This window comes from Aricia agestis, chromosome 2 (genome assembly GCF_905147365.1).
Source record: "Aricia agestis chromosome 2, ilAriAges1.1, whole genome shotgun sequence".
Classification (NCBI taxonomy): Eukaryota; Metazoa; Arthropoda; class Insecta; order Lepidoptera; family Lycaenidae; genus Aricia; species Aricia agestis.
Genome location: NC_056407.1, coordinates 17769704 through 17797401, shown reverse-complemented (window position 1 = coordinate 17797401; position 27698 = coordinate 17769704). Strand labels below are relative to the sequence as shown.

The following is a 27698-nucleotide window of genomic DNA, read 5'->3' as shown; positions in this document are numbered from 1 at the left end:
TCGTCGATGTCAGTGTTGGAGTCTGTGAATTGATCTGGGAATCATTTTGCTGACCGAGTCTTTCTTGGGTAGGCATTTTGCAGCCGTAACCGACATCCACGCGGGCGGAGCCGCGGGCGACCGCTAGTAATAATATGTACAACTCTAAGACAACAAGCTATATAAGTAGTATAGCCTTGTGGTCTCATAGGTAACTAAAAAGGGTAAGATTATTATTTTTTAACAAAAAATTAAAACTGACTTCCAAGGTAAAAACAAAACTAATATTCTTAAAAATAAGTAACCTAAAAAGAATCAAATAATTCTTACTTATTCATTATTATAGTGCCGTCTTCAGACTTCGCCTAAACCTCAACCATTTCTGTACTCAATCTTCATGCTTTTGAAGTCGGTACCAGCTTACCTTAGCGTAAGTTCTATGTCAAGGATCTCAGAACTTTTCCGGGCTGGTAGCGACTTCAAAAGTATGAAGATTGAGTACAGAAATAGTTGAGGTTTAGGCGCAGTCTGAAGACGGCACTATAATAAGGAATAAGTAAGAATTATTTGATTCTTTTTAGATTACTTATTTTTAAGAATATTACTTTTGTTTTTACCTTGGAAGTCGGTTTTATTTTTTTGTTAAAAAATAATAATTACACCCTGTATAAAGAAGCGACAACGAAAACGACTCGGCTAAAGTGTCTGAGGTCGCGTTGATATGTTTTTTCCGATGAGTCACCGGATAAGTCGCTCGACTAGTTCAGTCAGTGATCGAGTGAACTTCGTCCAGCTCTAACGTGACTATGAGGACCGCTAGCCTGTTGCTGTTGATCGCGCTGTGCGCGTGCGTCGCCCACTGCAAAGACCTCATCGTAGGCACCAGCTTTAACAACCGCCTGGTCTGGCAGAAGAAGGCGGAGTACAATGCGATACCGTTGAACAAGAGAGTCAAGGAAGTGTACTTCTCAGATCCTGGCCAGCAGATTATTAAGGTAACTATTTGTGACTTCAATTTTTTTATTGCGTCTTAAAAGTGAGTAAGATCGGTCTACTAGGAACTACGCACTTAATTTTTCTACTCAGTAATGTTAATTAATTTCCCTTTTAAGTAAGATGATTTAGGAATTGAGTCACCAGCACATGATAAATAAACTTGGAGAAGGATCGTCACTCTACCTATCGTCACCAACCCTTAGTTTTTAAAAAAACGAATACTTTTTAGGGTTCCGTACCCAAAGGGTAAAAACGGGATCCTATTACTGTGACTTCGATGTCTGTCCGTCTGTCTGTCTGTCTGTCTCCAGGCTGTATCTCAAGATCTGCTATAGCTAGACTTCTGAAATTTTCTCAGATTGTGTATTTCTACTGCCGCTACAACAACTTCCTTAGTTCAACTTAGGGAATACTGCAATAGGGAATTTACTTTCATCAAAATTGGCTCAGTGGTGCTGTTGTAGTTGTAGCTAATATTAATAATAAGTCATCAGTTAATTTTTATTTTTTTTATTTTTTATATCTTGTACATACAAAAAATTAATAGGTACGGCAAAAGGATACGTACCTATGTAAAATGCCGTATTAATTTTTAATTTTCCTTGAGTTTATGGAAATGTTAATTGTAAAGTATATTTACATTAGCAATGTAAGTTGTTATTGGTGTTATTAGGAATGTTAGTTGTTAGTTGATAGAATATATTATGATTATGATTATGATATTCTTCCAATGGTGATGAATGAATAAAGTGAATGAATAATGTATGAATCTCCACCACGCGGAGATTCGGCAAGATTATTATCAATTGAAATAATGAGCAAGGCCAGCGATTTAAACACAATATTGTTAAGTTTGTGTGTGTGTGTGTGTGTGTATGTTAGATGTAAGTATGGTTAACCAAATGGTTATCGACCTTGATCTGATGCTAACGTAACCAAAACCAATTATCTATTCTGTGCCAAAACATAAACCAAAAATCGACCAAGTGCAAGTCGGAACTCGGACTCGCGCACGAAGGGTTCCGTACCGTAGCAGAGTTGTATTTTTTGTTATAGCGGCAACAATAGTGTTTAAACACACTATGCCGAATTTCCGCGGCGGAAGTTCGGGCTGATTCCGCCTGCAATGTATTTTAAATTACCGATGACACACCGTGCCGAAATTTCGTCGCGTTTTATTGTATGCGTTTGACATTTCTGACGTAATCATGCGGAATTTCCGCCGCGGAACTTCGGCATAGTGTGTTTAGATACTAATACATAATCTGTGAAAATTTCAGAAGTCTAGCTATAGCAGTTCTTGAGTTACAGCCTGGAGATAGACAGACAGACAGACATCGAAGTCTCAGTAATAGGGTCCAGTTTTTACCTTTTGGGTACGGAACCCTAATAAGTTACACAGGTTTACACAGTTTACACAGGAGTTACAGTGGTGGGAATGTGTGGTGGGTCAAAGCCCGTAAAAAACCCTAATAAGTGGAAACATAACTTCCCGAAATGTATAGTCAAGTTACTTCATTCGATGTCCTATTTAGTATTTCCCTTTGATAAGTACAGAAGCGAATAAAAATTAAATATTAGGGTGGAGCGAAAATTTTTTTTTGTGATATTCGTTTCGGCATACCTATAAAAAGTTGCTGTTACTGTTCACAATCATTGGTAAAAAATTTCATTTAAAATAAATTTAAAGGTGCCCCCAACGTCATCAACTTTAGAGAAATTCGAAAAACTTTGTCAAAAACCACCAACTTCTAATATTGCCAAATTAACGCTTCAGTGTGTTCCGTTACGTTCGTAACTGTTTAAACTTGAATATTGCGTAGATAGATGGGGAGATTGAGACTGTGTAACAAAAATAAGTGATAATACTTTAGGATGTGTACGTGTTCCTTGTAGAGAGTTCACTGTGAAAGTAGCAGCCCTGAACGACCAACTTTTTTTTTCACTTTTGTATGGGGAAAATCGTGACGCTCGGGCCCTTGCCCATACAAAAGTGAAAAAAAATTTTCGTCTTTCAGCGCCCACGATTGATAAATTTTGTTTTTTTACGTTAAAATCTATTCTATATTTATTATAAGGACAGAGATAATACATAGGCTTTTAATGTAGAAAAATCTACATTTCTCTCGCGATAAACGAATGGTTTGAAAGTAATGGTTTTTGATGAAATCAAAAATGAAAAGAGGTAACAGACACACTTTTTAGGGTTCCGTAGTCAACAAGGAACCCTTATAGTTTTGGTCTGTCCGTCCGTCTGTCCGTCTGTCTGTCTGTCCGCGGTTTTGCTCAGAAACTATAGGACTGTATTTTTCTGTAATTTGGCATGAATGCACATATTTTTAATGATGCCAACAAAATGGTATATGTAATCTTAAAAAAAAATATGTTTTATAGTATCTTCCCTACACATCAAGCGGGGAAGAATTTTTTTTTGCGTCCACCCCATCGTGTGGGGTGTCGTTGGATAGGTTTTTTGTAAAAATATTATAAGTATTCATAGATCATTTTCCGATTTAGGATCCCTTTTGTGAAATTTAAAGTGGAAAAAACGGTTAGAGTCCAGTGCCCCCCTACCAGCTAAATGGTTGCTATTAGAAATGTGAAAAAATTCACGCGAGTAGGAAATATGCTGAATTTAAAAGGAAAACTATCACGGCTAAGTAATTGAGTAACATAATTTATTGAGTAATAGTCGATCAACTAAAAAAAGTGTATTCGGCGAAGTATAAAGGAACTTTTCGTTCAAATTCCTTTGAAAGGAACTGAGATGATGTTGTTACTAGTGTGAAACAGGTTATAAATGTACATTCATTGACCATAAAAAAATAAGAAATAATAGTAGCGGTACTACGGAACCCTATTGCGCGTTATTGCGCGTGGCCCGACACGCACTTGGCCGGTTTTATATTTATAGTATGGATATGCAAGCACGGCAACATTAATTGGATACTGGTATAAGCAATAAAATCAAACGTAATCCCGCCTCAGTAATTATTTAGCTCAAATCATAAATCTCCCGAATAGCACGACATATTTTAATCAAAACACACAGTATTTTTAACCGAAACTAAAAGCGAAACGCCGAATATCAATTCAAAGCCATATATTCGTAGCGGCCATAAAAACAGTGGCCGGGCAATCAGCGGGGGTGCTCGAATATGTAAAATAGAAAAAAGTCGTTCTAAAGTTATCATTTGAAACGTATATTTGTGTTTGTAGTGTGTCGCCACAGCAAACGTCAAATGCTTTTTGTATGTATCTAAGGCTTGTCATTAAAAAAGATGGTAGTGTGCATTGTAGTGTGTGTAATATTTTTTTTATTAAAAAATGTATGATAAAAGCATAATTTCAAAATAACATTAACTCGATGCACTCCTTCACTATATAAACTACTAGCGACCCGCCCCGGCTTCGCACGGGTAAAAAATATATAGCCAATGTCACTCACTGAATAAATAAGTTTTTAATCTATACTAATATTATTATAAAGAGGTAAACTTTGTTTGTTTGTTTACTCATAGATCTACTACTACTACTCGACTAAGAGCTGACGACCAAATCAGTCATGTAGCTTCAGCTGTGTTAAAACTCCGTTAGCTACTTCCCTGAACAACCCTTTCTGATAATCTGCCTGCTGGCAGGCCGTGGGCAGTGGGTGTGGGAGTAGTGGGGGAAAAAAAGAAAAAAAATGTAGGTTCAGCTGTATTAAAACTCCGTTACCTACTCCCACACCCACCGCCCACGGCCTGTCAGCACGCAGAATATCAGAAAGGGTTGTTCAGGGAAGTAGCTAACGGAGTTTTAATACAGCTGAACCTATATTTTTTCTTTTTTTCCCCGCCCCACTACTGTGTGTAAATTTTAATTTCGCCATAACTTCTAAACCAAACGTCCAATTTTAATCATTCAAAGACCAAATATTGTCAACATAAACTGTACTTAGAGATGAAATAATTTATTTTGATAAGGATTATTAGCATGAGTAAAATAAATGCATTTAAATGTAGTCCAAAAAAATGTAAATTTTCTGGTTGTTTCCGAAAAACTGAAATATCTTACGGAACCCTATATTTTCCAAAATAAAAAGTAGCCTATGTTACTCGTAAATAATGTAGCTTTCGATTAGTGAAAGAATTTTTAAAATCGGTCCAGTAGTTTTTGAGCCTATTCGTTACAATTAAACAAACAAACAAACAAACAAAGTTTACCTCTTTATAATATTAGTATTGATAACATAGATAGGTATAGTGTGTCGCGGACATTTTTGTAGATATTTATAAGATCTACATTAACTTAGAACTTTGTATGGTTCTATCTTTTATAGTTTAGGCAGCGTACGCAAAATAAGTAAATTTTCTGGTTGTTTCCGAAAAACTGAAATATCTTACGGAACCCTATATTTTCCAAAATAAAAAGTAGCCTATGTTACTCGTAAATAATGTAGCTTTCGATTAGTGAAAGAATTTTTAAAATCGGTCCAGTAGTTTTTGAGCCTATTCGTTACAATTAAACAAACAAACAAACAAACAAAGTTTACCTCTTTATAATATTAGTATAGATAACTGTGCAAAATTTTAATTACCTACGTTTCCGCATTTTTCGTCAAAAGGGATCGAAAGTTTTTCGCTCGCGTATTAATATAATATATCTAGATAATTTCGTCCAATCACCAAAATTCCTCCCAAGTAAAAAAATATGATATTGAAATTAATGTACGTTTAAGTCCTCATCGATCCCAGTTACCCAGGTAGCACAAAATTGCTATATAAACGCTCTGAGTAGGCTTTTTACATAGCCATTAGCTATGAAAGTAGTCATAATGTAATTTTATATTATGTAAGCTCATAATACATTATAGCGTCTATATGACCAAATAGGTCACACTTTATTTAGCTAACGTATATAAGTTTTGCTAATAACGGTTGCTAAGACTTCGATGTCTGTCCGTCTGCCTGTCTGAACTCAGGAACGATAATAGCTAGAGCGTTGAAATTTTTTGTAGATCGTAGGGGTTGGACCGAATGAGGTCCCATGTGTGACGGATTACTCGTGTTTCCTTGAAACATCATTTTCCTTGTAAGTTGGTTAGGCCGAAACAACAACAAACTACACGCCCGCGCCCTTTGCCGTGTTAGTGTTACAAAATTTGTTTTCTTTTATCACAAGTTTTTTTGATAATATGTCTGTAGTATCGTTAATATATTCGTACTTATATGAATAAGTTAGTAGTGACGAGGTATAGGATAGACACATGCGTTTTAGCATTAATACTATTTTTAAGAGGCCACACATTTCCACTAATGCTATTGTTATCATTGCAGTGGTAACCAACAACGCAAAGACTTCATATTATTACCATCGATTCTCATCTGATAACTTGAATCTGTTGCCACTTGCCAGTCTCCACCAACGCTTAGCGTCAGCTGGTCAGTCTACATCCATGGGCGTACCCAGGTTCTGAGCCGGGGGGGGCAAATCAGATCAGAATTGAAAAAAGTATAATACAACTAATAAGCGATGGATGCGCGCGTATGAAGCAGGCTACCTGAAGCTTACTTTCTTGATATTTTCTTGAATATGATGCACTTTTGTAACTTTTGCTAAACTTATTGCGAGTTCGCACGTGCGTGAAAAAAATATGGCTGCACTTGCCGCGTAAAAGTTTTAGAATAGAAAATTGCACTTGTCAAACGTCCTGACGTCACATCAATAGCCAATGGGAGCACTCAAATGTCACTTTTAAGTAAGCGTTCATTGGTTGCACTATACAGCACAGATTAAGTAAAAAGTTCAATGACAGATACATGCACAGTTTATATCCATACTCCCGGCCTTGGAAACCCTAGGTTTCCAATAGATGAATATTACGATGAAGATACTTCAATCTCTAAAAGCGGGCAAATTTTGGAGAACGCGCGTCGGACCGTTGTCGTTGCTGTTTTTATCTCGGCGACCCTGGAGACACCGTCCTTTCCTGGGTATGTCTTGATTATGCGCCCAAGGCACCATTTCAATGGGGGCAAGTTATGTTCTTTGATGATGACAAGTGTATTCTCTTTGAGGTCGTCAGTCTGGAATCTCCACTTGGATCGAGATTGCAGTTCCGAGACGTATTCGCGTGACCATCGAGTCCAAAAATGCTGACGGATTTTTTCTCTGGTATCGTGTCAATCGATGGTCGGGGATGTCGTGCAGGTCAGCGAACACTGGCGAAGTCAATGGGCGGCCGACCAAGAAGTGTGCCGGACTTAGGGGCAAAAGATCGTGTGGGTCACTTGACATCGGAGACAAGGGCCTGGAGTTCAGGACAGCCTCGATTTGAGTCAACACTGTACTGAGCTCTTCAAAAGTCAATCGTGCATTGCCTACGGTTCGTCGCAAGTGATATTTGCAACTTTTAACCCCCGCTTCCCATAAACCACCGAAATGACTAGCATACGGAGGATTCATTCGAAATTTAATATTTTGAGATAATGCGTAATCTTTAATTTCTCCTGATATACTTGAAAGGAATTTTGAAAAATCGTTCATTAAACCAACAAAATTTTTGCCGTTATCACTGAAAATTTCGGCCGGTTTACCTCGACGCGAAATGAAACGTTTTAATGACAGCAGGTAAGCATCAGATGAGAGATCACTCACCAGCTCCAGGTGAACCGCACGCGTTACAAAACATACAAATAAGCATATGTATGATTTAATAGATTTAGCTCCTCTCCCTTTACGGTTTAGTATGAGCACTGGGCCAGTGTAATCGACGCCGCAATATAAAAATGGGTAACCTGGTTGAAGGCGTTCCCGTGGAAGGTTGCCCATTATAGGCGTTAATGTTTGACCGCGCATTCGTCTGCATGTGACACACTCATGAACGACCTTCCTGGCTAAATCTCGCGCTCTGACAGGCCACCAAGAATCCCTCAAAGCAAATACTAACGCTTGTGGCGGTGTGGGGTCTGTACTTTGAACCCTGTTTGTAAGTGTGTGAATGCTGACGCGTGCGAGTTGCAATCGTGTATGTAAGATGTGACGTATGAACGGAGCTTAGAATAAGTAAAATATTATTTTCAATAAACAGTTGGTCCAACGCTCTCGAGTCTTTCACTTGTGCCCTCCTGCTACTGCTCCATAGTCTATGTCTCTGTGTGTCCCATATACCACCGTAGACATACAGCATAGACATAACATTGGTGACCCCTGAACACGAAGACAGCTTCGACTCCGGCTAAAACTAAGACAGCGAAGACTCCGACCAACGAAGGCTCCACCCAGACGACCACCGGGCTGAAAATATAATGAACGAGCAGCAGCATAACCTGATGGGCGCCGCACCACAAGCCTCAACAAGCGGATTTTCGCCAGCTATGAAGAAAGAAGATACAGAATTAGCAACAATTTCCATTGGTAGCAGAATCCCAGAATTTTGGAAGGATAACCCTCGCCTGTGGTTTTATCAAGTCGAGGCAATTCTAGCTCCACAAAAGACATCGGATGCGAATAAATATTTTATGTGCGTCGCGAAGCTGAACAGGGACGCCATTCAGCAAGTTGCAGACATTTTGGCAAATCCGCCGCAGCAGAATAAATATGAAGCGCTGAAAAATCGACTACTGCAAATTTATGAAGAATCGGAGGCGCGGCAAGTAAGAAAATTAATTTCCGAAATCGAGCTTGGTGACCAGAAACCGAGTCAGCTGCTTAGAAGAATGAAGGAATTAGCTAGAGGAAAAATCGAAGACGAGACCCTGAAGATTTTGTGGCAAGGTCACTTACCTTCTTCGGTCCAAGCGGTCCTAGCAGTGACGTCCACTAGTAATCTAGAAGAATTAGCAGGAATAGCAGATAAAATCATGGACACTCACCAGCCCTGTAATATCGGCGAAGTAGCAAGTGGTCAGCAGCAGCCATCGTCAACCAGCTTCGAGGTAGCAGCCATAATAGCAGAGATCGCGAAAATGAACCTGAAAATTAACCAGTTAGAAGCACAAAGAGATGGAGTCCGGAGCAGAAGCAGGAGCAGGAGCAGGCCGACTAAGAACTATGCAAGGGAGCGGACACAATCGAGACCACGTCGAGCGCCAGGGAGTCCAGGTTGGCTGTGCACGTACCACTGGAAGTATCGAGGACGAGCTTTCCGATGCGAGCCCCCATGCAGCTGGGAGAACAAGAGAGAAGCCCCCGTCCCGAGGCCGGAAAACTAGCAGAGCTGCAGCCGGTGGCGGGAGGCAGCGCAGTTTCCGATCACCGCCTAATTGTAAGTGATAGAATATCCAATTTAAAATTTTTAGTAGATTCAGGAGCATGTATTTCTGTTTTACCAAAGAGTGTAGTAAAAAATAGACTGGACATAAATTTAAATTCTAATTACTCGCTTTTCGCAGCGAATGGTTCTAAAATTAAGACTTATGGCACTAAAATTCTTACCTTGGATTTAAAATTGAAGAGATCTTTTAAATGGTCATTCGTAATTTGTGACGTTAAGCAGCCAATTTTAGGTGTAGATTTTTTAAATCATTTTAAACTTATTTTAGATATTAATGGACGCTGCTTAGTAGATAAAATAACTAACTTGGCCGTACGTGGAACGATCGTAAACCATTGTGAAAGTACGATTTCCACATTAAAAATTAACCATCCAGTTTACGAAATTTTAAAAAAATATCCGGACATTCTTAAGCCGATGTCATTTAAAGAGGCCCCAAAGCATTCTATTTATCATTATATTGACACGCAGGGTCCACCCGTTTTTTGTAAGCCTAGACCGTTAGCGCCACAGCGTTATAAAATCGCTAAGGAGGAATTTCAAAATATGTTAGAAGCAGGCATATGTAGGCCGTCCAAATCTGCTTGGGCGAGCCCACTTCATTTAGTTCCTAAAAAAGATGGACAGGTACGCCCTTGTGGTGACTATAGAGCTTTAAATGCAATAACTAAACCTGACAGATATCCCATTCCCCGCGTGCAGGATTTTACGTATTTACTTTCAGGAAAAAATTGTTTTCTAAGATCGATATAAAAAACCGGCCAAGTGCGAGTCGGACTCGCGCACCGAGGGTTCCGTACAAAGATCTAAGTATTTGATATGAATTTCAACTTGATAGCTCTACGCGTTCATGAGGAAAAAAGTAATAAGTTTATATTTATTAAAAAATATATATTTTGTAATGTAACTAAAAATTTAAGGTTTTCGGAATTTTTCCTTTATGTGTGCTATAAAACGTTGCTTCATGCCAAATTTCAAGATTCTAGGTCGACTGGAAGTACCCTTTAGGTTTTGATTCCCTTGCGAGTACTTGCGAGTTTCAAAATATGCAGCTTAAATTGCTGTTTCTTTTGATTGCGTTGACATAGAAGTTTGATTTTGTTACAGCTTAAAGGTATTATAGACCTGAGTATTTGGTATGAATTTCAATTTAATACCTCTACGCGTTTATGAGGAAATGGGTAGTAAGTTTAAAATTATTAAAAAAATATATATTATGTGATGTAACTAAAAATTTATGGTTTTCGTAATTTTTCCTTTATCTATGCTATAAGACGTTGCTTCGTACCAAATTTCAAGATTCTGAGTTCACGGGAAGCACCCTGTAGGTTTTGATTCCCTTGCAAGTGTCGAAAATTTGCGGCATAAACGGCTGTATCTTTTGATTGCGTTGGCTTAGAAGTTTGATTTTTTCACAGCTTCAAGGGACAGTAGACCTGAGTAATTGATATAAATTTCAGCTTCATACCTCCACGCGTTCCTGAGAAAAAGGGTCTTGACAGACGGACAGACGGACAACAAAGTGATCCTATAAGGGTTCCGTTTTTTTCCTTTTGAGGTACGGAACCCTAAAAAGGCTTATCATAATATTTTAATTAATCCAGAGGATATTTGTAAGACAGCAATAATTACGCCCTTCGGATTATATGAATTCGAGCGCATGACCTTTGGTTTGAAAAACGCAGCGCAAACATTCCAGCGTTTCATGTCTAATATCGTGCTATCGGGACTAGATTTTTTATACTGTTACTGTGATGATATTCTTATAGCGTCCTCTAGTGACGAGGAGCATGAAAAACATTTAGAGCAGGTATTTAGTCGATTAAATGAATATGGTATTACAATTAATTTAGAGAAATGTTCTTTTAAAGCTACGAGTGTAGAATTTCTAGGATACCAAGTTTCAACATCGGGGATTCGGCCACTAAAAACTAAAGTACAAGCAATTATCGACTACCCTAAACCGCGAAATGTTAGCGAGTTAAGAAAATTTTTAGGCATGGTCAATTTTTACAGAAGTCATTTACCTAAAGCGATAGCATATTTAGATAAGTTAAATAGTTATATTCATAAAGCTAAAAAGAACGATAAGACTCCTATACATTGGACACCGGATGCTGAAGAAGCATTCCTAGAGTGTAAACACGGTCTCATGAACGCAGCGACTTTGTCGTTTCCTGCGAACAACGTGCCGCTTGTACTCTTTACAGACGCATCGAATAACAGCGTAGGTGCAGTTTTGCAACAACATGTTGACGGTAAATGGAACCCGTTAGGTTATTTTTGTAGGAAGTTAACGCAGGCACAACAAAATTATAGCACTTATGACCGAGAGTTACTTGCTATATTTTTAGGTGTAGAACATTTTAGAAGTTTATTTGAAGGTCGTGACTTGATAATTTTTACCGATCACAAACCATTAACTTTTGCATTTTCTAAATTAAGTAAAAATAATAAGAAAGAAAGTCCAAGACGAATTAGGCAATTAAGTTTTATAAGTGAATTTACTACAGATATACGACATGTTAGTGGACAAGATAATATTGTAGCAGATGCATTATCTCGAATAGAAACTATAGAATGCACTTCAAGTTCAATAGATTATGAAAAATTGGCTATACAGCAACGTAATGATTCAGAACTTCAGAATATTATTACTAATCCTAAATTCAAATTCAAAAAGATGCCAATTCCGAACTCCGATCATTATATTTATTGCGAAATTTCAAGCAACATAGCTAGACCTTATTTAACAGAATCGTATAGAAAAGCAGCATTTAGTAGTATACATAGTCTTAGTCATCCGGGTCTGCGAACATCGCGCCGCATGATTAAAGAAAGATATTTTTGGCCAGATATGAATAGAGATATAGGTTTGTGGACGAAGACTTGTTTGAATTGTCAAAGGTCTAAGACAACGAGGCATACGAATTCTAGCTATGGTAGTTTTCCACAAGCGAATAGATTCGATCATATTCACATTGATCTAATCGGACCACTTCCGGTCACAGTAGATGATTATAGGTATTGCTTAACGATAATTGATCGAGGCACAGGGTGGCCAGAAGCGTATCCTTTAAAAGATATTTCGGCGGATACGGTAGCGAATGCAATATATAGAGAATGGATATGTAGGTTTGGCTGTCCTGTGAAACTCACTAGTGACCAGGGCAGGCAATTTGAGAGTAAATTGTTTTCTAGTTTAATGTCATACCTAGGCATTCATAAGATTAGGACAACTCCATATCATCCTCAAAGCAACGGTGCTGTTGAGAGGTGGCATAGAAGCTTGAAGGCATCTTTGATGGCACGGCTTAATGGTAATAAAAATTGGAGCCACGAACTTCCTAGCGTGATGTTAGGGCTTCGGGCTGCCATTAAATGTGAGACAGGTGTGAGCGCAGCTCAGATGGTTTACGGCCGTGCACTACGATTGCCAGGAGAATTTTTTGTAGAAAGTCCTGAAATTCCAGATCCTTATTTAGTGTTGCAGGATATTAAAAATAATATCAGACAGTACAAGCCAATTAGTGTTAAAAGTCATAGTTCGAAAGCATTTTTTGTTCATCCAGACCTTAGAAATTGTTCACATGTATTTTTAAGAATCGATAGAAATAAAACATCCTTAGTTTGTCCTTATGAAGGTCCATATAAAGTAATTGAAAGGTCAGAAAAAGTTTTTAAAATTCAATTGGAGGATAGAGTAACTTCAGTTTCGATAGATAGGTTAAAGCCAGCATATATTTTATTAGATAAAAATATTGCAGAACAAGATACCTCTGTAGAAAATGATATTATAGAAAAAAGTAACGTAGAGTGTAATAATCAAAAAATTACAAAGTCTGGAAGGAAAGTTAAAATGCCAGTAAGATTTTTAAATGTATAAGGAAATTGCTCACTTTAGTTTCAAACGAAGCGTTATGTTAAAAAGTACGAAAATATTAATTTTTATGTAATTATGGTTAAAGATAACCGAGTTAGAGCAAAAATAAGAGTTAATCATTCGTTTAAAGTGACTGTGGTTCAAGACAACTGACTTAGATCAAAACAAGAGTTAATCATTCGTTAAAAGTAACACGTAATTCAAGTTCGATAACAATGGTAGCGCCGCGAAGGTAATATGAGTACCGCGTCATAGCTTATGAAAACAATGATATAGTATACAGTACAAACAGTAAGACAACTTGTACATTTTTAATGAGTACAACTTATATTGATCGTTTATATGTGAAAACGTAATATAAGTTGATGGGAATTTTAAATAAAAGACAATTTTTATTAAAGCATTTTATTCTTATATTGTATACAATTTACGTTTACACCTTGTTTTTACACTTTTTACCTTGATATACTATTTAGATTATACTATGATACTTTAAAAATGCAAAGTGAAATTTATTTTACAATAGCATTACTTAGCTATAATTGATTTCGAAATTTGTTTTTTTGGACAAGTTAAATATTGATGTTCGACAATTATTTTATCATTTAATTTTAAATTTTACCTTTTATTAAATAAACTTAAAATGTAATAAGTAATAATATTTACCCTATTTTAAGTTAAAATATTATGTGACTTGTTTTATAAAGCATTTTATCTTGTGATTAATGATTATTGTAATATTAACAACAATGTAATTTCTGCGTCAGATTTTGTCGAACGTTATGCAATGTAGAGTAACAAGGAATTTTAATGTACTTATACTTAATTAAACATTGAATAAAAATGCTTAATATTAAAGAGAAATTTAATTTTAAATCAATGTAAATTTTTTTTTCTAAAAAATATGTAAAATTGTAATTAATGGTGTAATCTTGTATTACTTGTGTAATTTTCAGGAACTTATTTTTTTGTATTATGCTAGTAATTTTGATACTAATAATTATGTAAAAAAATTTTCAAAAGGGGGGGAATATTGTGGGGTCTGTACTTTGAACCCTGTTTGTAAGTGTGTGAATGCTGACGCGTGCGAGTTGCAATCGTGTATGTAAGATGTGACGTATGAACGGAGCTTAGAATAAGTAAAATATTATTTTCAATAAACAGTTGGTCCAACGCTCTCGAGTCTTTCACTTGTGCCCTCCTGCTACTGCTCCATAGTCTATGTCTCTGTGTGTCCCATATACCACCGTAGACATACAGCATAGACATAACAGCGGCGCATGTAAAAGCCTGCGGTGCTCATAACGAAATAGTAATAGAGCAAAATGATGTCTGCCTGAAATTAAAATCGGGTGTTTTTTATTAAAGTTAAATTCGGAATAATTTTCTAAACGTCCTCCTACCCTTATCAAATTAGATTCGTCGAGAAATAAATTTAACTTGGTTAAACTAGCGTGCATATTTTTTAATGATTGTTTCTTCGACAAACAATCGTATACGTCTCGATATGACTCATACTGCGACAGTCTAGCGAGGGATAGTTCGGCTTCATTTATTTCAGATACATCGAACGCGCCCGTGTGCCTCTCACTCGGTTTATTGCGCGCGTTATAAACAAACCGTAGTAAGTACGCCATAGTACGCTTCATTCTATTAAACTGCGAGAACCTCTGAAATGGAAACCACACTCCAGCATCCTGACTAACAGTCAAGGTGACTGTTGCAACAGATTTCAACTCTGGTAAATTTGAGGTGTTATAGGACTCCGAATTAAAGTCAATATTAATATCGTGAAGAAACTGAGGTCCATCCCACCACATGGCGGTGCCCCAAAGGTCGTCTAAATTGCGACTGCGAGTGATCAGGTCAGCTGGATTGTGTTCTCCTCTCACGTGACGCCACGAGGCAGTACTAGTTAATTCCTGAATTTCAACAGTTCGGTTCTGGACAAACGTTTTAAGCAAGTTAGGTGACATGTGGAGCCATCCTAACACAATAGTCGAGTCAGTCCAAAATACTACTCTATCGAAACTACTGCGCAACGAATTAATTATTTTTGAGTACAGCCGGGCTCCAACTCGAGCGCCGCACAATTCGAGCCTAGGAATACTTATGGGTTTAGTCGGAGCGACCTTTCCTTTCGCACATAATAATCTAACAGAAACACTATTGTCTGTATTAATAGTGCGTACATAAGCGCACGCGCCGTACGCGGTAAGAGAACTATCGGTAAAAATATGTAACTCTAAACGGTCAGGGTTGTCACTTGCAACATAACGAGGAATGCGAATATTCTGTAAATTAATTAAATTATCGACGAATCTAATCCAAATTTGTGCGATATCACGGGGAACTTGTTCATCCCAGCCTAATTTTAAGAGCCATAATCTTTGCAATAAAACCTTCGCAATCATTACTGTTGGACTTAATAATCCAAGTGGATCAAAAATTTGAGACGAATATGACAGTATAATGCTTTGTTATAGTTTCTTTAAATATATTATTAAATTTAGTCTGGTAAAATAACTGATCAGATCCATTATGCCATCCCAAAAGGAGGGGAAATACGTTACGTATCCCCCGCCCGCCCGTATGTGGGACTCCCTACAAGAGGTTTACCCACTAAAACCCCCCCATGCCCTCCTTCAGGCCATCGTGGGGCGCGGGCACTTAGCTGGACTTCCGCACCCAACACGGCCGTTCGCCGCATCCGGCACTACTCCACTGCGGCGGCTGGTGTTCTGCCGCCGCCTTTCTTCACCGAGAGCTCCCCGGGCATCTAGGGAGCTTTCTTCTCGGGGCCCTTCGCGCGGACGGTGATCCCCCGATCAACCGCCCACGGGCCTATGGCTCCACCTCCATGGCGGGCTGGGGCTGACTAACCCCAGCACCGCCGGCTCCAGGCTCTTTTGGCCGAGCCTTGTCGGAGGGAGCTCCGCGTCTTTTCCGGCGCTTGGTGCTGGGAAGCGGCTTCGCTGTGACGCAGCCGCTACTACCCAGCACGTGGTCCTTCTCCTTGCCGAGTGCCTCACAGAAGAAGCAGTTGGGATGCTTCTCCCGGCACTCGGCGGCCTTGTGCCCCGGTTTCCCACAGCGGAAACAATTCCGACTGCGGTCCACCGGGCACTGGCATGTCGTCGCCAGGTGGCCGGTATCAAGGCATCGATAACACCGCTTAGGCCTCGCGGCCAGCAGTGTCACCTTCGCCGAGACCCAGCCCACTCGCAGCCGCCCCAAGCTGAGCAGCTTTTTGGCTGCCGCGACGGGGACGCTCAGCCAAAGCGAGCCGTCGCCCCACCTTCCTTTCGTTATGGGGCCCGACCTAATTAAAGTTGTCGGGCATCCCCCTTCTCTGACGACCGCCTCGATGACGTCGGCGGTCGTTGCCGAGTCGTCCAGCCCGGCGATGCGCATCTCTACGCATTTCGCCGGGCGGCCGATCTTGACCACCTCCGGATCCAACACCTCCCGCATTTTTGCGGCCAGTACATCCGCCTTCTCTTGTGCGTCCTCGCCAGGGATGGTGAGAACGCGAGCGCCGGTCTGTGCCTGCCGGAAGCGAAACCCGACTCTGTTGATGCCGAGTTCCTGCACTGCCCCACCGACCGCGTCCTTGGCCTTCAGCAGCACGTCCTTGTACGTGACCCCCTTCTCCGCGGCACTCGCCATCAGTGTGACGGTGATTGCCGCGGTGTTGGGGGCACGGAGCTTGGCCTTCTTCTTCTTCCTAGGGGCGGCTTTAGATGGAGTAGCTGCCCCTTTCTTCTTTTTGGGCCTGCGCGGACCGACGGTGGTCCACGGGGCCTCGGCGGGAGGGGCGTTGGTGTTCTGCCCCCCCTTTGCCGCCTCCTGAGCGGCCATAGATGGCCGCTTCTTTGTCTTCTTCTTGGGCCTCTCAGCCCTCTTCTCTGCAGTTGCGGCGGGTGGCTGTATAGGAGCCACCACGCCACCTGTCGAACCCTCGTCCGGTGTTTTTGCCGTCGCCGTCTTCTTAGGCTTCGGCGTCTTCTTCTTTGGAGCCGCTGGTGGTGGGGCGCCGGGGGGTTGCCCAACGGTATCCGCAGCCAGCGGCGGTCTCCTTCGGGGCTCCGGGAGGAGCCTGTCCTCTAGGCCGGCAATTCTTGCGTTTAGCATGTTGCCGAAGGTCTCAATGTTGGAACGTGAGACCTCCGACAACATCTTTTGCAGGTCTTCGGCTGCAGGACCAGTGACGCGACGGCGGAGCTCTTCTAACTCCCGACGCATCGCGTTCACTTGGCGCAGAAGGCGGTCGTTCTGCGCCTCCAGTGCCCGCATCTCCTCGTTTTGTCCGCGACCCCTAATCTCGGTAACGGCCGCCCTGATTGACGCGACCGCCTCCTTGAGGGCCCGCTGGTATGTCCCTTTTAGATTTGAGGACCTTGTGGCGACCATCGTCACCATTTCCAAGGCCCTCTCTACGCTGCCCGCTAGGGCCGCGCTGGTCTCCTCCGATGTCTCCTCGGCTGGGGCAGGGCTTGAGCGAGTGGAGGCTCGCGCCTCCCTCGCTTCTCGCGCCTCCCGCGCCGCCCGGGCTACCTCCTCTACCTTCGCCCTGAAGACAGCCCGGCGTTCCTCCTCCTTTTCCCGTTTAAGGTCCGCTTGGGCTTTAGCGAGACCGACGTATTGGCCGGTGGTTGGTGGCCGGCCACGTCCTTTCTTAGCCTTGGGCACCGCTCCTCTGCCAGGGGGCGGCGCCTCGTCCTCGTCCGAGATTCGCCGTTTGCGGCGTGTCTTATCCGGGTCTGTGGGCAAGCCCTCGGAGTCCATCGACACGTCAGATGTCATGTCGTCGGAGTCCAAGGGACAGTCCTCACTGTCATAGCCGGTGATGTCACTTCCTTGGGGAGGCGGCAGGGAGAATTCGCGCATCACGTCGCGCAGAACTACGCGAGGTGAGCGCGTCAGGTCCCCACCGACCTCTTTGTCTCGTCCGGTTGGCAGCGCAGAAGGCGTGCGGGGTGACGACGTTTTGACGTCCCGTCAACGCAACACCTCTGGCAGATCGGCGTCGCGTACTGGGCAGTTCCGCTCCTTCTTGCGCTGCATAAGTCGCTTTATCCGGTCTATAGCATTAGGCTGCGGACCGGAAAAGTCAACGTCTTCATCGGTTATTGCTCCCGCCTCCGACGCGGTTAGGTGCGCCGGATTCGGGTTCGCGCTTATCTTCGCGCCCTCTCCACTACTCGCCGCCGCAGCGGCCCCCTCATCCCTCATCGCACTAGTTGGCCCCTCCGTATACACGGGCCGGCCACCGTCCGAAGACGGCGCATGGGATTCCCCGACCCCTGAGGAGTCGAGACCCACCCGGAGAATACTTTCACTATTGCGATCTGCCATTACGTCAAACTTCGACACCCCGGGTCGCGGGCCCTTTCGTCACACTGTGGGCGCAGCCAAACACACACACAAACACTCGCCCATACCGGCGTTCAGCCACCCCTCCCGTGTCACCGTGAAAACGCTCACGATGGCACGGGGGAGGTGCCCAGGGACACGACGTGGACGGACCGGTATCGCCCCCATGCCATCCCAACCCTAATGTTTTATGATGATAATTATCGCCTAGTGACAATTCTTTCGCTGTATTAGTAAATTCTTTAAATTCTGTAAAATCAAAATTAAATATCCATTTCCTGAGGGGAAAACAACCCGACTGCAAATTTTTACAAATATCTAAACAAATTTGTTTTAATCTTTCTTTATTAGGGTTGCCACATAACAGATCATCAACGTATATATCTTGTTTAATTATACTGGCAACTTCAGGATCACCACACTCTTGAGCAAGTTGCTTAATGCATCTGCAACTTAAATACGGTGCCGAAGCCGTACCGTATGTTACAGTTTTTAACTTATAAACTTGTAAAGCATCGTTGGGATTGTCGCGCCATAGAATTAATTGTAAGTCACGCTGTTCTTCATCGATAAGTACTTGTCGATAAAATTTCTCGATATCCGCGCAAGCAACGTACCTATTTTCGCGAAATCGCAACAAAATTGAAATTAAGTCTCCCTGAATTGGCGGCCCTACCAATTGCAAATCATTCAATGAGTATCCCGATGAGGATGGCGCGCTGGCGTCAAAAACGACGCGCAGGCGAGTTGTAGCTGCGTTCTCGCGGAACACTCCGTGATGCGGCATAAAATAATGTGGAGTTTTATATGTGTCGATACATTCCATGTGACCTAATTCGCAATATTCTTTTATAAAATCTATATATAATCCTTTTAAATTCGGATATCGTTGTAAACGTTTCTCTAACGCCAAAAACCGTTGTTCGGCCTGTTTACGCGTATCTCCTAAAACATTCGGTGAATTTTTTAGAGGTATCCGCACAGAAAATCTACCATCACTCAATCGTTTAGTCGTTTGAACAAACAACTCCTCACAAATACGTTCGTCTTCGTTGCGCGACTCATTAACCCTATTATTATTATTAGATAAATCCTCTAATTCCCAAAACTTGCGTAATTGTTCATTTAAAGAAAATTCCATGTCCACACTTTGCATAAAATTACAATGAACATGTTTAATATTTTTATCATTTTTTAACAATGGCCCCGATATTATCCATCCTAAGTGCGTGTTCTGTAACATAGGACCTTTATTCAAACGTATCCTGCCATCTGTTATCAAGTCCCAAAATATATCTGCGCCGATTAACATGTCTATGGGTTGACTTTGATAAAACTCAGGATCCGCCAAAACAATACCGTCGGGTATACATAATAATTCGCTTCGTATAGCAACAGCAGGCAGCGAGGAGGTTATGTGCGGCAATACAAGACATTTCGCGCGCGTATGATAGTTGCCTTGTATAGATTTAATCTCGACATCACATATCTTAGAACACTGGGATATCGATCCTCCAACGCCCTTTATTTGTTGAATGGACTGTAAACTTTGCGTATTTAATTTATCACATAACGATTGTGTAATAATGCAGCGTTCACTACCACAATCGGGAAGTGCGTGTATTTTATGATAAATACCTAAGTTATCTGCTATTTTTACAAGTGCAGTAGATAATAAAACCGGCTGCATATCGGCTGACGACTGCGCGTATTTGACGTCTATTTGTGACTTACTAGCCGAGTTGCCTGCCACATGCACGTGTGTAGTATCCGAGTTTGAACCGTAAGCGCGCTGATCTGAAGATGCATTATTGCTTAGCTTCGACAGGCTGCTACAATAATCTGCATTTTCGTCGCGATGAATTATAGAATTATGTTTCTTATCACATCTACGACACGGTCCATACTTACAAACATTAGCTGAATGTCCTCCTTGCAGACAATTTTCACATAAATTCTTGTCGCGTATAAATTTTAATTTATCTTGTAAGTTTATCTTACAAAAGATTGGCACGAATATAACTGGTGATTAGCAGAACACATGGGACACAATTTATATTGCTTTTTAAATTGTGTTTTATTTTGGGACTTATCTACGGCTACATGACAATGAACTTTAGAAGTATTAAAAGAATTTTTATTAATAGGTAAATTTTGATATTTTTTGCTATCATAAGTACTACTCTTATTGTGCGTAATAGTAAGAGTTTCTAGCACATCTGCCCTTTCTCGTAAAAAGGATAATAAGTTATCTAATTTTATTTTTGTATCCGTTGACCCTAACACTAGAGAACCTTTTCTTTGCTCCCATTCTCGTTCAGTTGTAGTATCAAGCTTAGAAACTATTATATATATTATTAAGGTATCCCATGACCCTGTGGGCTCACCAAGAATTTTTAATGCGCGCAAATTTTTAAGAACTGTATCTATAAGTTTTCTTATTAACGTTGGTGATTCTTTTGATAACGATTGAATTGAAAATAAAGCTTTCACATGATTGTGAATGAGCAATCTATTGTTATTGTATCTATTTAATAATAACTCCCAAGCAATATCATAGTTATTTGTTGAAAACTCAAGAGAATCGATTACTAATTCCGCACTACCTTTTAGCGAGGACTTGAGATAATGAAATTTCTGTATACTGCTAATTTCTTTTGAATGATGAACTAGGGACAAAAAGGTATCACGGAATTCCAACCAATGCTCATACGACCCGTCAAAAGTTGGCAAAGAAATAGTTGGCAATTTTACTGACTGTAATGCGCTGTTCACCGGTTGCCCGGAAGCTTCCCTATCATCTTTAACCAAAACCCGTGTCCTAGCTAATACACTATAGTAGACAGTCTCAAACTCATTACGAATCTCAAGCTGATTGTCTAACTCGGATTCAGATAGAAGTTCTTCTATTTTATCTTGAATTTTATTGTACTCATTATATAAACTAATTATTGCGTCTGTGCGAAGCTTAATTTCGGCCTTTTGGTCAAATAATAACACTTGGTTTTCAAAGGTTTCAATGTAATTTTTAAACTTAGTTAACCTTCCTTTTATGGAGGCCCTCTTTTTGGATAAATCACGTAACATATCATTGGCCTTTGATTCTAGTGTATGGGAAGTCATTTTTGTGTAATTTAGAAAAGAATTCAGTACTTACAGTTGTCCGAAGCACTGCACGATGGACTTTAAATACTATGACCGTACCGACTTACTGACAGATTTAATCACGCGTACACAACAACCTGGCCGAATCGCTTCACCAAATACGCTGTGCTGCTACCAAGCACTTTGCCCAAAAGTTCAATTATGCGAATTTCTTGAATCTTCATAAGCTGCAAACAGCCGCCTTTTGTATCCTGGTGCTGGTTTGGTATCCGTGGTCGGAGGTCCAAAAATTATGGATGCGCGCGTATGAAGCAGGCTACCTGAAGCTTACTTTCTTGATATTTTCTTGAATATGATGCACTTTTGTAACTTTTGCTAAACTTATTGCGAGTTCGCACGTGCGTGAAAAAAATATGGCTGCACTTGCCGCGTAAAAGTTTTAGAATAGAAAATTGCACTTGTCAAACGTCCTGACGTCACATCAATAGCCAATGGGAGCACTCAAATGTCACTTTTAAGTAAGCGTTCATTGGTTGCACTATACAGCACAGATTAAGTAAAAAGTTCAATGACAGATACATGCACAGTTTATATCCAAGCGATATTGTTTCAATTGTAACATTGTTTATTGACTTTATAAAATCACCAAACCGCTTGAGATTTACGGCTGTAAGAACATAATACGACGTATTTGTCGTTTTAGATTTCGAGCGTACTAGCCGATTACTCCGTTCTTCTGGGGAATCTTACAGCGAAAGCTTAGTTGTATCGTATCTTCACCGGTTTTTTTAGTTATGTTTCATAGAGTAATGCAAGAATACAGTTTAAGTCGTAAGAGAATTTTCGATTCAATAAAGCTTTTGTCATTTATTATACCCAAAATGTTATTTTAAAAATATGAAATAAATAGGGGTGATAGACTAATACTCAGAGAAGCCAAAAATCAAATAACATTAAAAAGGGCGTAACCAGCGTTTACCCCTTTGTTGCCGGGGGCCAGCGAAATGGCAAAAATTCGTTTTTTTTTTTAATTTTTAATTTTTATAGATAAAAGTACGAGATAATATACTTAGTAGGGACGTCAACATGTCCCATGTCTACATCGTATTTCTAACTTTTTCTCTCTCTTTTTATAGGGAATAATAGCCCGTGATCTCGACCACACCGATTCTATCGCCTACGTGACAGTCGGGGGAGTGGGACATTCTTATGCGAACATCAGGCTCAAGAGCGAGAGAGGCTCCGGACTCAACTACCAGATCGAAGTATACGTTTAACTTGTATCAATAAAATATTATAATTTTATTCGTAGTTTTATTTCATCACGCTTTTGATCTTACCCTGAAAGAATCTGCCTCCCAGCGATTTTAAATGAACACAAAGTTAGCTAAGGCATCAAATACATTTTGCATACGCTTAAGAGTATACACTAAGGGCTAGAGAAATGAAAAAGAAGTAAGTATTTTGACGGTCCCTACGTATAAAAGGTCATGTCCAAAATAGCAAAAATTTTTTATTGCATCATGCATTTCCATATATTGAGACGCATATTCGTACAATTTTTTTTTCTATCACAAGTAATTCCAAAGATAAAAAGACGTAAATGACGACAAGTTGGGAGTTTTATTAGATTTTACTGTGGTAGATGCGGACATCTATACTTACCGTCTTGTACTGCGTTGGAAATTACGCACCGTCCCGCGACATGTCGTACATGTCCGTTTTTACCTCTAAGGTAGAGAATTATTTATAGACTTGTTATCGTTTACGTTCAGTTATTATGAGATTTTTGTTTGTTTTCAATGGGACTCGTGCCCACATTCAATCAAATTTTAACCAATATGAATATTTGAGTGTTATAAATAATCAGTGACGTGAAATAATGGCTGCAACTGAGGCTGAGGCTTCTTTTCATGATGAACAACCATCAGGGCCTTACCGGTATGGATATGGAGAAAAAAATCTCGTTTGTTCTTCGAGGCCCCACAATAATCAATAATTTTATTTTGATAATATTAATATATTTCTTAAAGCGCCAACAAAAAAACGTAATTTGGTGAAAATTTCTACTATTGCGGTTCTTGAGATGAACCTCGGCGATAGACGGACGGACCACATATAGAAAGCGAAGTCTGATAGGTTTCCATTTTCAATTATTAAGCACGGAAACCTAAAAGCTTAAAAATATTATATTATGTTACTTTATTCAAAAAATAAAATAAAATATCTTTATGTTTGCAGCTTTGCAAGAACATTGAGTATGAGTTTCGACTGCATATTTGTTTTGCGAATAAAAGGCGTTAAATTGTTTATGTACCTATTAAATGAAATGTTATTTATTTTATTTAAAACAGTTAATAAATAATGTAACATTAATTAAAAACTATAAAGAACACTCCTTGTTCGCTAGATAGACAAACTAACGACGGTAAATAAGCCCTTTCAAATAATCTTCCCCGTTTTTTCCATTTTCTTCTGTTTCCTTGCTCGTACTTATTTTAGCGTGATAATGCCAATAGCCAATAACCTTCCTCGATAAATGAGCTATCTAACACTAAAATTTATCAAAATCGGACTAGTAATTCCCATCAGTCGATGATTCGTTTAATTACTGCGAGTTAGTCCGCGAAGCGTCTTCCTACTTGGGAAAAATTAACGAATTCGCTAACGACACTGTCTCGAGGCGCAATAACTTTGCCAATAAATCCGATATAATGAACTTAACACACAAACTGACAACCATAGTTTCTCTTCTTGCCATTAAAAACTCGTCACTTGAAACCAAAGTCGCGAATTTGGAGCGAGATTTACTATCCGTTAAACTTAATCAGGTCGTGAAACCGGCCCCCGCGGCGCCTCCGGTCTCTTCTTCCGAGGCCCTCAAACTGAAACTCGCGAAATCGGTTCCCCCTGTCGAGACACGTAAACCACTCCCATGTGTTATAGCCTACCCCACGCAAGAAAAATCGGCGGAATTAAAATCGGCAACTGAGACCAAGCAGGCTTTGATGAAGGTCATAAACCCGGCCGACGGTTTTCAATTTCACGGCGTTAAGAAAACAGCTAATTCGGGCGTGCTTCTGCGCCTCACGAGCGAGTCGCAAGTTAAAAAATTAAAGTCAGTCGAAGCGCTAAAATCTGCCGGCCTCCGTCTCGAGACACCCAAGGGGCGTAGCCCGCGCATCCTCATCAAAGATGTTCCACAACACATTACAGACGATAATTTTCTATTATCCCTGTACAACCAAAACGTAAACGGCGAAATTAATGTGACACAAGATCAATTCATGAGTTCGACAAAAATAGTAAGACGTCGTATTTTAAACAAAGAATATAATAACCGTAAATGGATAGGTATCGAACTAGACCCTAAAGTGCGTCAACACCTCATCGAAACAAAAGAAAAACTTTTTATCGACTGGGCGATGTGTCGCTTTGTAGATGACGTCGAACTCGTGCGCTGCGCTAACTGTCAACAGTATGGGCACACCGCTAAATTCTGTCGTGACACAAAGCCATGCTGTAAACATTGCGCTGAAGGTCATAGCTCGGATAGCTGCCCAAAAAAGATAAAGACGACTTTAAGCCGGTTTGCGGTAGTTGTTTGCGATATAAAAAACCGACCGACCACCCCACAGGCTCCCCAGATTGTCCTACGTATAAGTCTAAAATGGAGCAACTTATTTTAACGACTCGGTATGGATAGTTTAAATATAGGACAGTTAAACCTCCACAATAATAAGCACGTGTTAAATAATTAATAATAATACGATAAATACATTTATGTACTAAAACCATATTTTAAAAGGTTAGCGGAAATAATTTATTTAGTTACAAATTTAAATGTAAATGTAAAGAATAATAATTTTAATTAGTTTAATTAAATTTAAATCTAAAGTGACATTATTTCACTAGGCTGGACATTTTTCTACCAGGTTTTACAAATTGTTTTTAAATACTTCCGGTATTTAAATATTTCCGCTAGTCTGATTAATGTTTTATTAAAGTTAATTATTATTTTAATAATTTATTTAATATACATAAAATCAGATTATTATTATAAAATATTTTTATATTTTACTGATATATTTACTAGTTTTTGTAGTATTGTTAAAAATACTTCCGGAATAAAATATTTCCGGTAGTATACCGGAAATATTTTATTGATTCTGAAATTATTTAATATTAAGACTGTTATCTGTTAATATCCGCTTGGATAGTATAAAAACGAGAGTCAATAGTGAAAAAGTTTAGTTTATGTCGAGAGACAGGAGCAACCAGAGAAATAAGATAAGTATTGTACTTTACTGATATTTTCTATTAAATTAGATACTTGTTGCTGTGTTTTAAGTTTAAGTTTAATAATACTTATAACTTATAATTATGACATATAATATAAGTAAATAAGTAATCGATTTATTTAAATATTTGATGTTTGATTGTTATATTATTTGTGTAAAAAGTTGGAAAGAATTTAAATTTAATAAAATAATAATTAGGGTAAATTATAAGACTCTTAATGAAATAAATAATGAATTTAAAAAATTAAAATTGTTTCATTTTACTATTTTTTTTACATTTATATTTTTAATAATTTAATATCAGAAGTGGGATAGATCAAACCATTATTTTAGACGCTTTTTTTATAGTATTTTTTTTTAAAGTATGAAATTTTCGATAGCTAATATATATATTTTTTTTGCAGGATGGATGCTGAAACTGTCTCCAATCTCCTCAAAGCATTTCGCGATGTCGTGTCTGCCACACAGCAGAAAAATGATGATGTTGCTCTGCCACTAATCAATCCTGAAACAAGCGACAGTGGTGCAAAGCGTTGGTGTGACAGCATCGAGAGTCTTCGGGTGGATATCAACTGAAGCAGGATCAAGACAGCAGCTCAAGCCGGTAAGGCCCTAAATGGATCTGGTCAGACGTACTTCGAGTTCTGAGAACCTACGGAAGGCAGGACTTGGGAGAAATTTCGTACCAACATGAAAAGTGTGTGTGTGTGTGTAGTGAGGCAAAAGTAAAGACTTTAATTAATTCACTTATCCCCAGCAATACCAGGGAAGTACGGCAGTTTATCATATGGTCCTCACAAGTTATTTCAGAGAGTTTGTTCCAAATTTTGCGTCCCGAACGGCACCAATAACTAAATTCACAAAAAAAAAAAAACAAATGGGAGTGGGCACCGAACAGGATTTAGCTAGAAATTACGTCGTAAAACATTTATCATCTGAGCCATTATTTTTTTTTTTTTTTTTTTTTATTATAAAATTGGGGCCGTCTATAGACTGTTCGTCCATATCCTTTTTTTGTTATTTTATTATTTAGATTTTTCGCACCAAGGATAATTGAAATAATATTATGAATTTTAATTAATTGTGGTCCATCACGCCATGGACACTTATATATATATGTGTATATGTATATTTAATAGAATAGAGTATAATATGTTATACATATAATAAATAAATATATACATTTATTGTTTTATAAATTGCATAATAATAATATTAATGTTTTGAACGGTGAGGTCCCAGTCGGTGTGGCGGCCAGTAGATCCGACATTTTCCGATTTCCTTAGATTTTATGCTGCTCCACCCTTTGCCTTTAGATGTTGTGACATTGGCTTGGTGGAGAGGGGTCACTCAAGCTGGGTGGAGTTTCTAGGTTGTTAAAAAGACATCGTTCTGTGTCGAATCTACCCGCCATGTGGCTTAGGACTTTATCGTTCCTGTCTTTTATAGCCATTTTTATATTATAATCTCTTATGTGTTCGGTTGACACCTCCGTGGCTCTTTTTATGAAGCTTGCCACAGCGTCCCCATCAGTGTCAGTGTAATAGACACAGGTGTTAGTGTGCCGGGATATGGCTACAACTGCATGAGGAACGCTGTCATGGATTGCCAGCTTTCGGGACTTGGTCTGTATGATGATCACCGAGGGACTCGTTAATCCCTGAGCTTCATGGATTGTGAGGACGCGAGAGTCCGTTCCCGATCCATAGCCTGTATTAGTGAGGGCTGCTTTCTCCTCTTGTGTGTGGACAAGATACAGGGTATTTAGATTGGTTTTAGGTATTCTCGCTCCTGAATA

At 39.7% G+C, this 27698-nt stretch overlaps 1 protein-coding gene across 2 annotated transcripts; it reads left to right on the top strand.

Annotated features, from left to right (window-relative positions):
• The first annotated feature begins 700 nt into the window (after positions 1–700).
• LOC121738948 lies at positions 701–25368 on the top strand. Of its 2 annotated transcripts, XM_042131244.1 has the most exons (3): positions 702–974; positions 22736–22876; positions 25347–25368. In XM_042131244.1, the coding sequence occupies exons 1-2, from the start codon at positions 786–788 to the stop codon at positions 22874–22876; spliced, it is 330 nt and encodes a 109-aa protein (XP_041987178.1). In that variant the 5' UTR covers positions 702–785; the 3' UTR covers positions 25347–25368. The 2 variants fall into 2 exon arrangements, with proteins under 2 accessions (XP_041987170.1, XP_041987178.1); XM_042131236.1 differs by lacking the exon at positions 25347–25368 and having other exon boundaries at positions 701–974; positions 22736–22904.
• The last annotated feature ends 2330 nt before the right edge of the window (positions 25369–27698 follow it).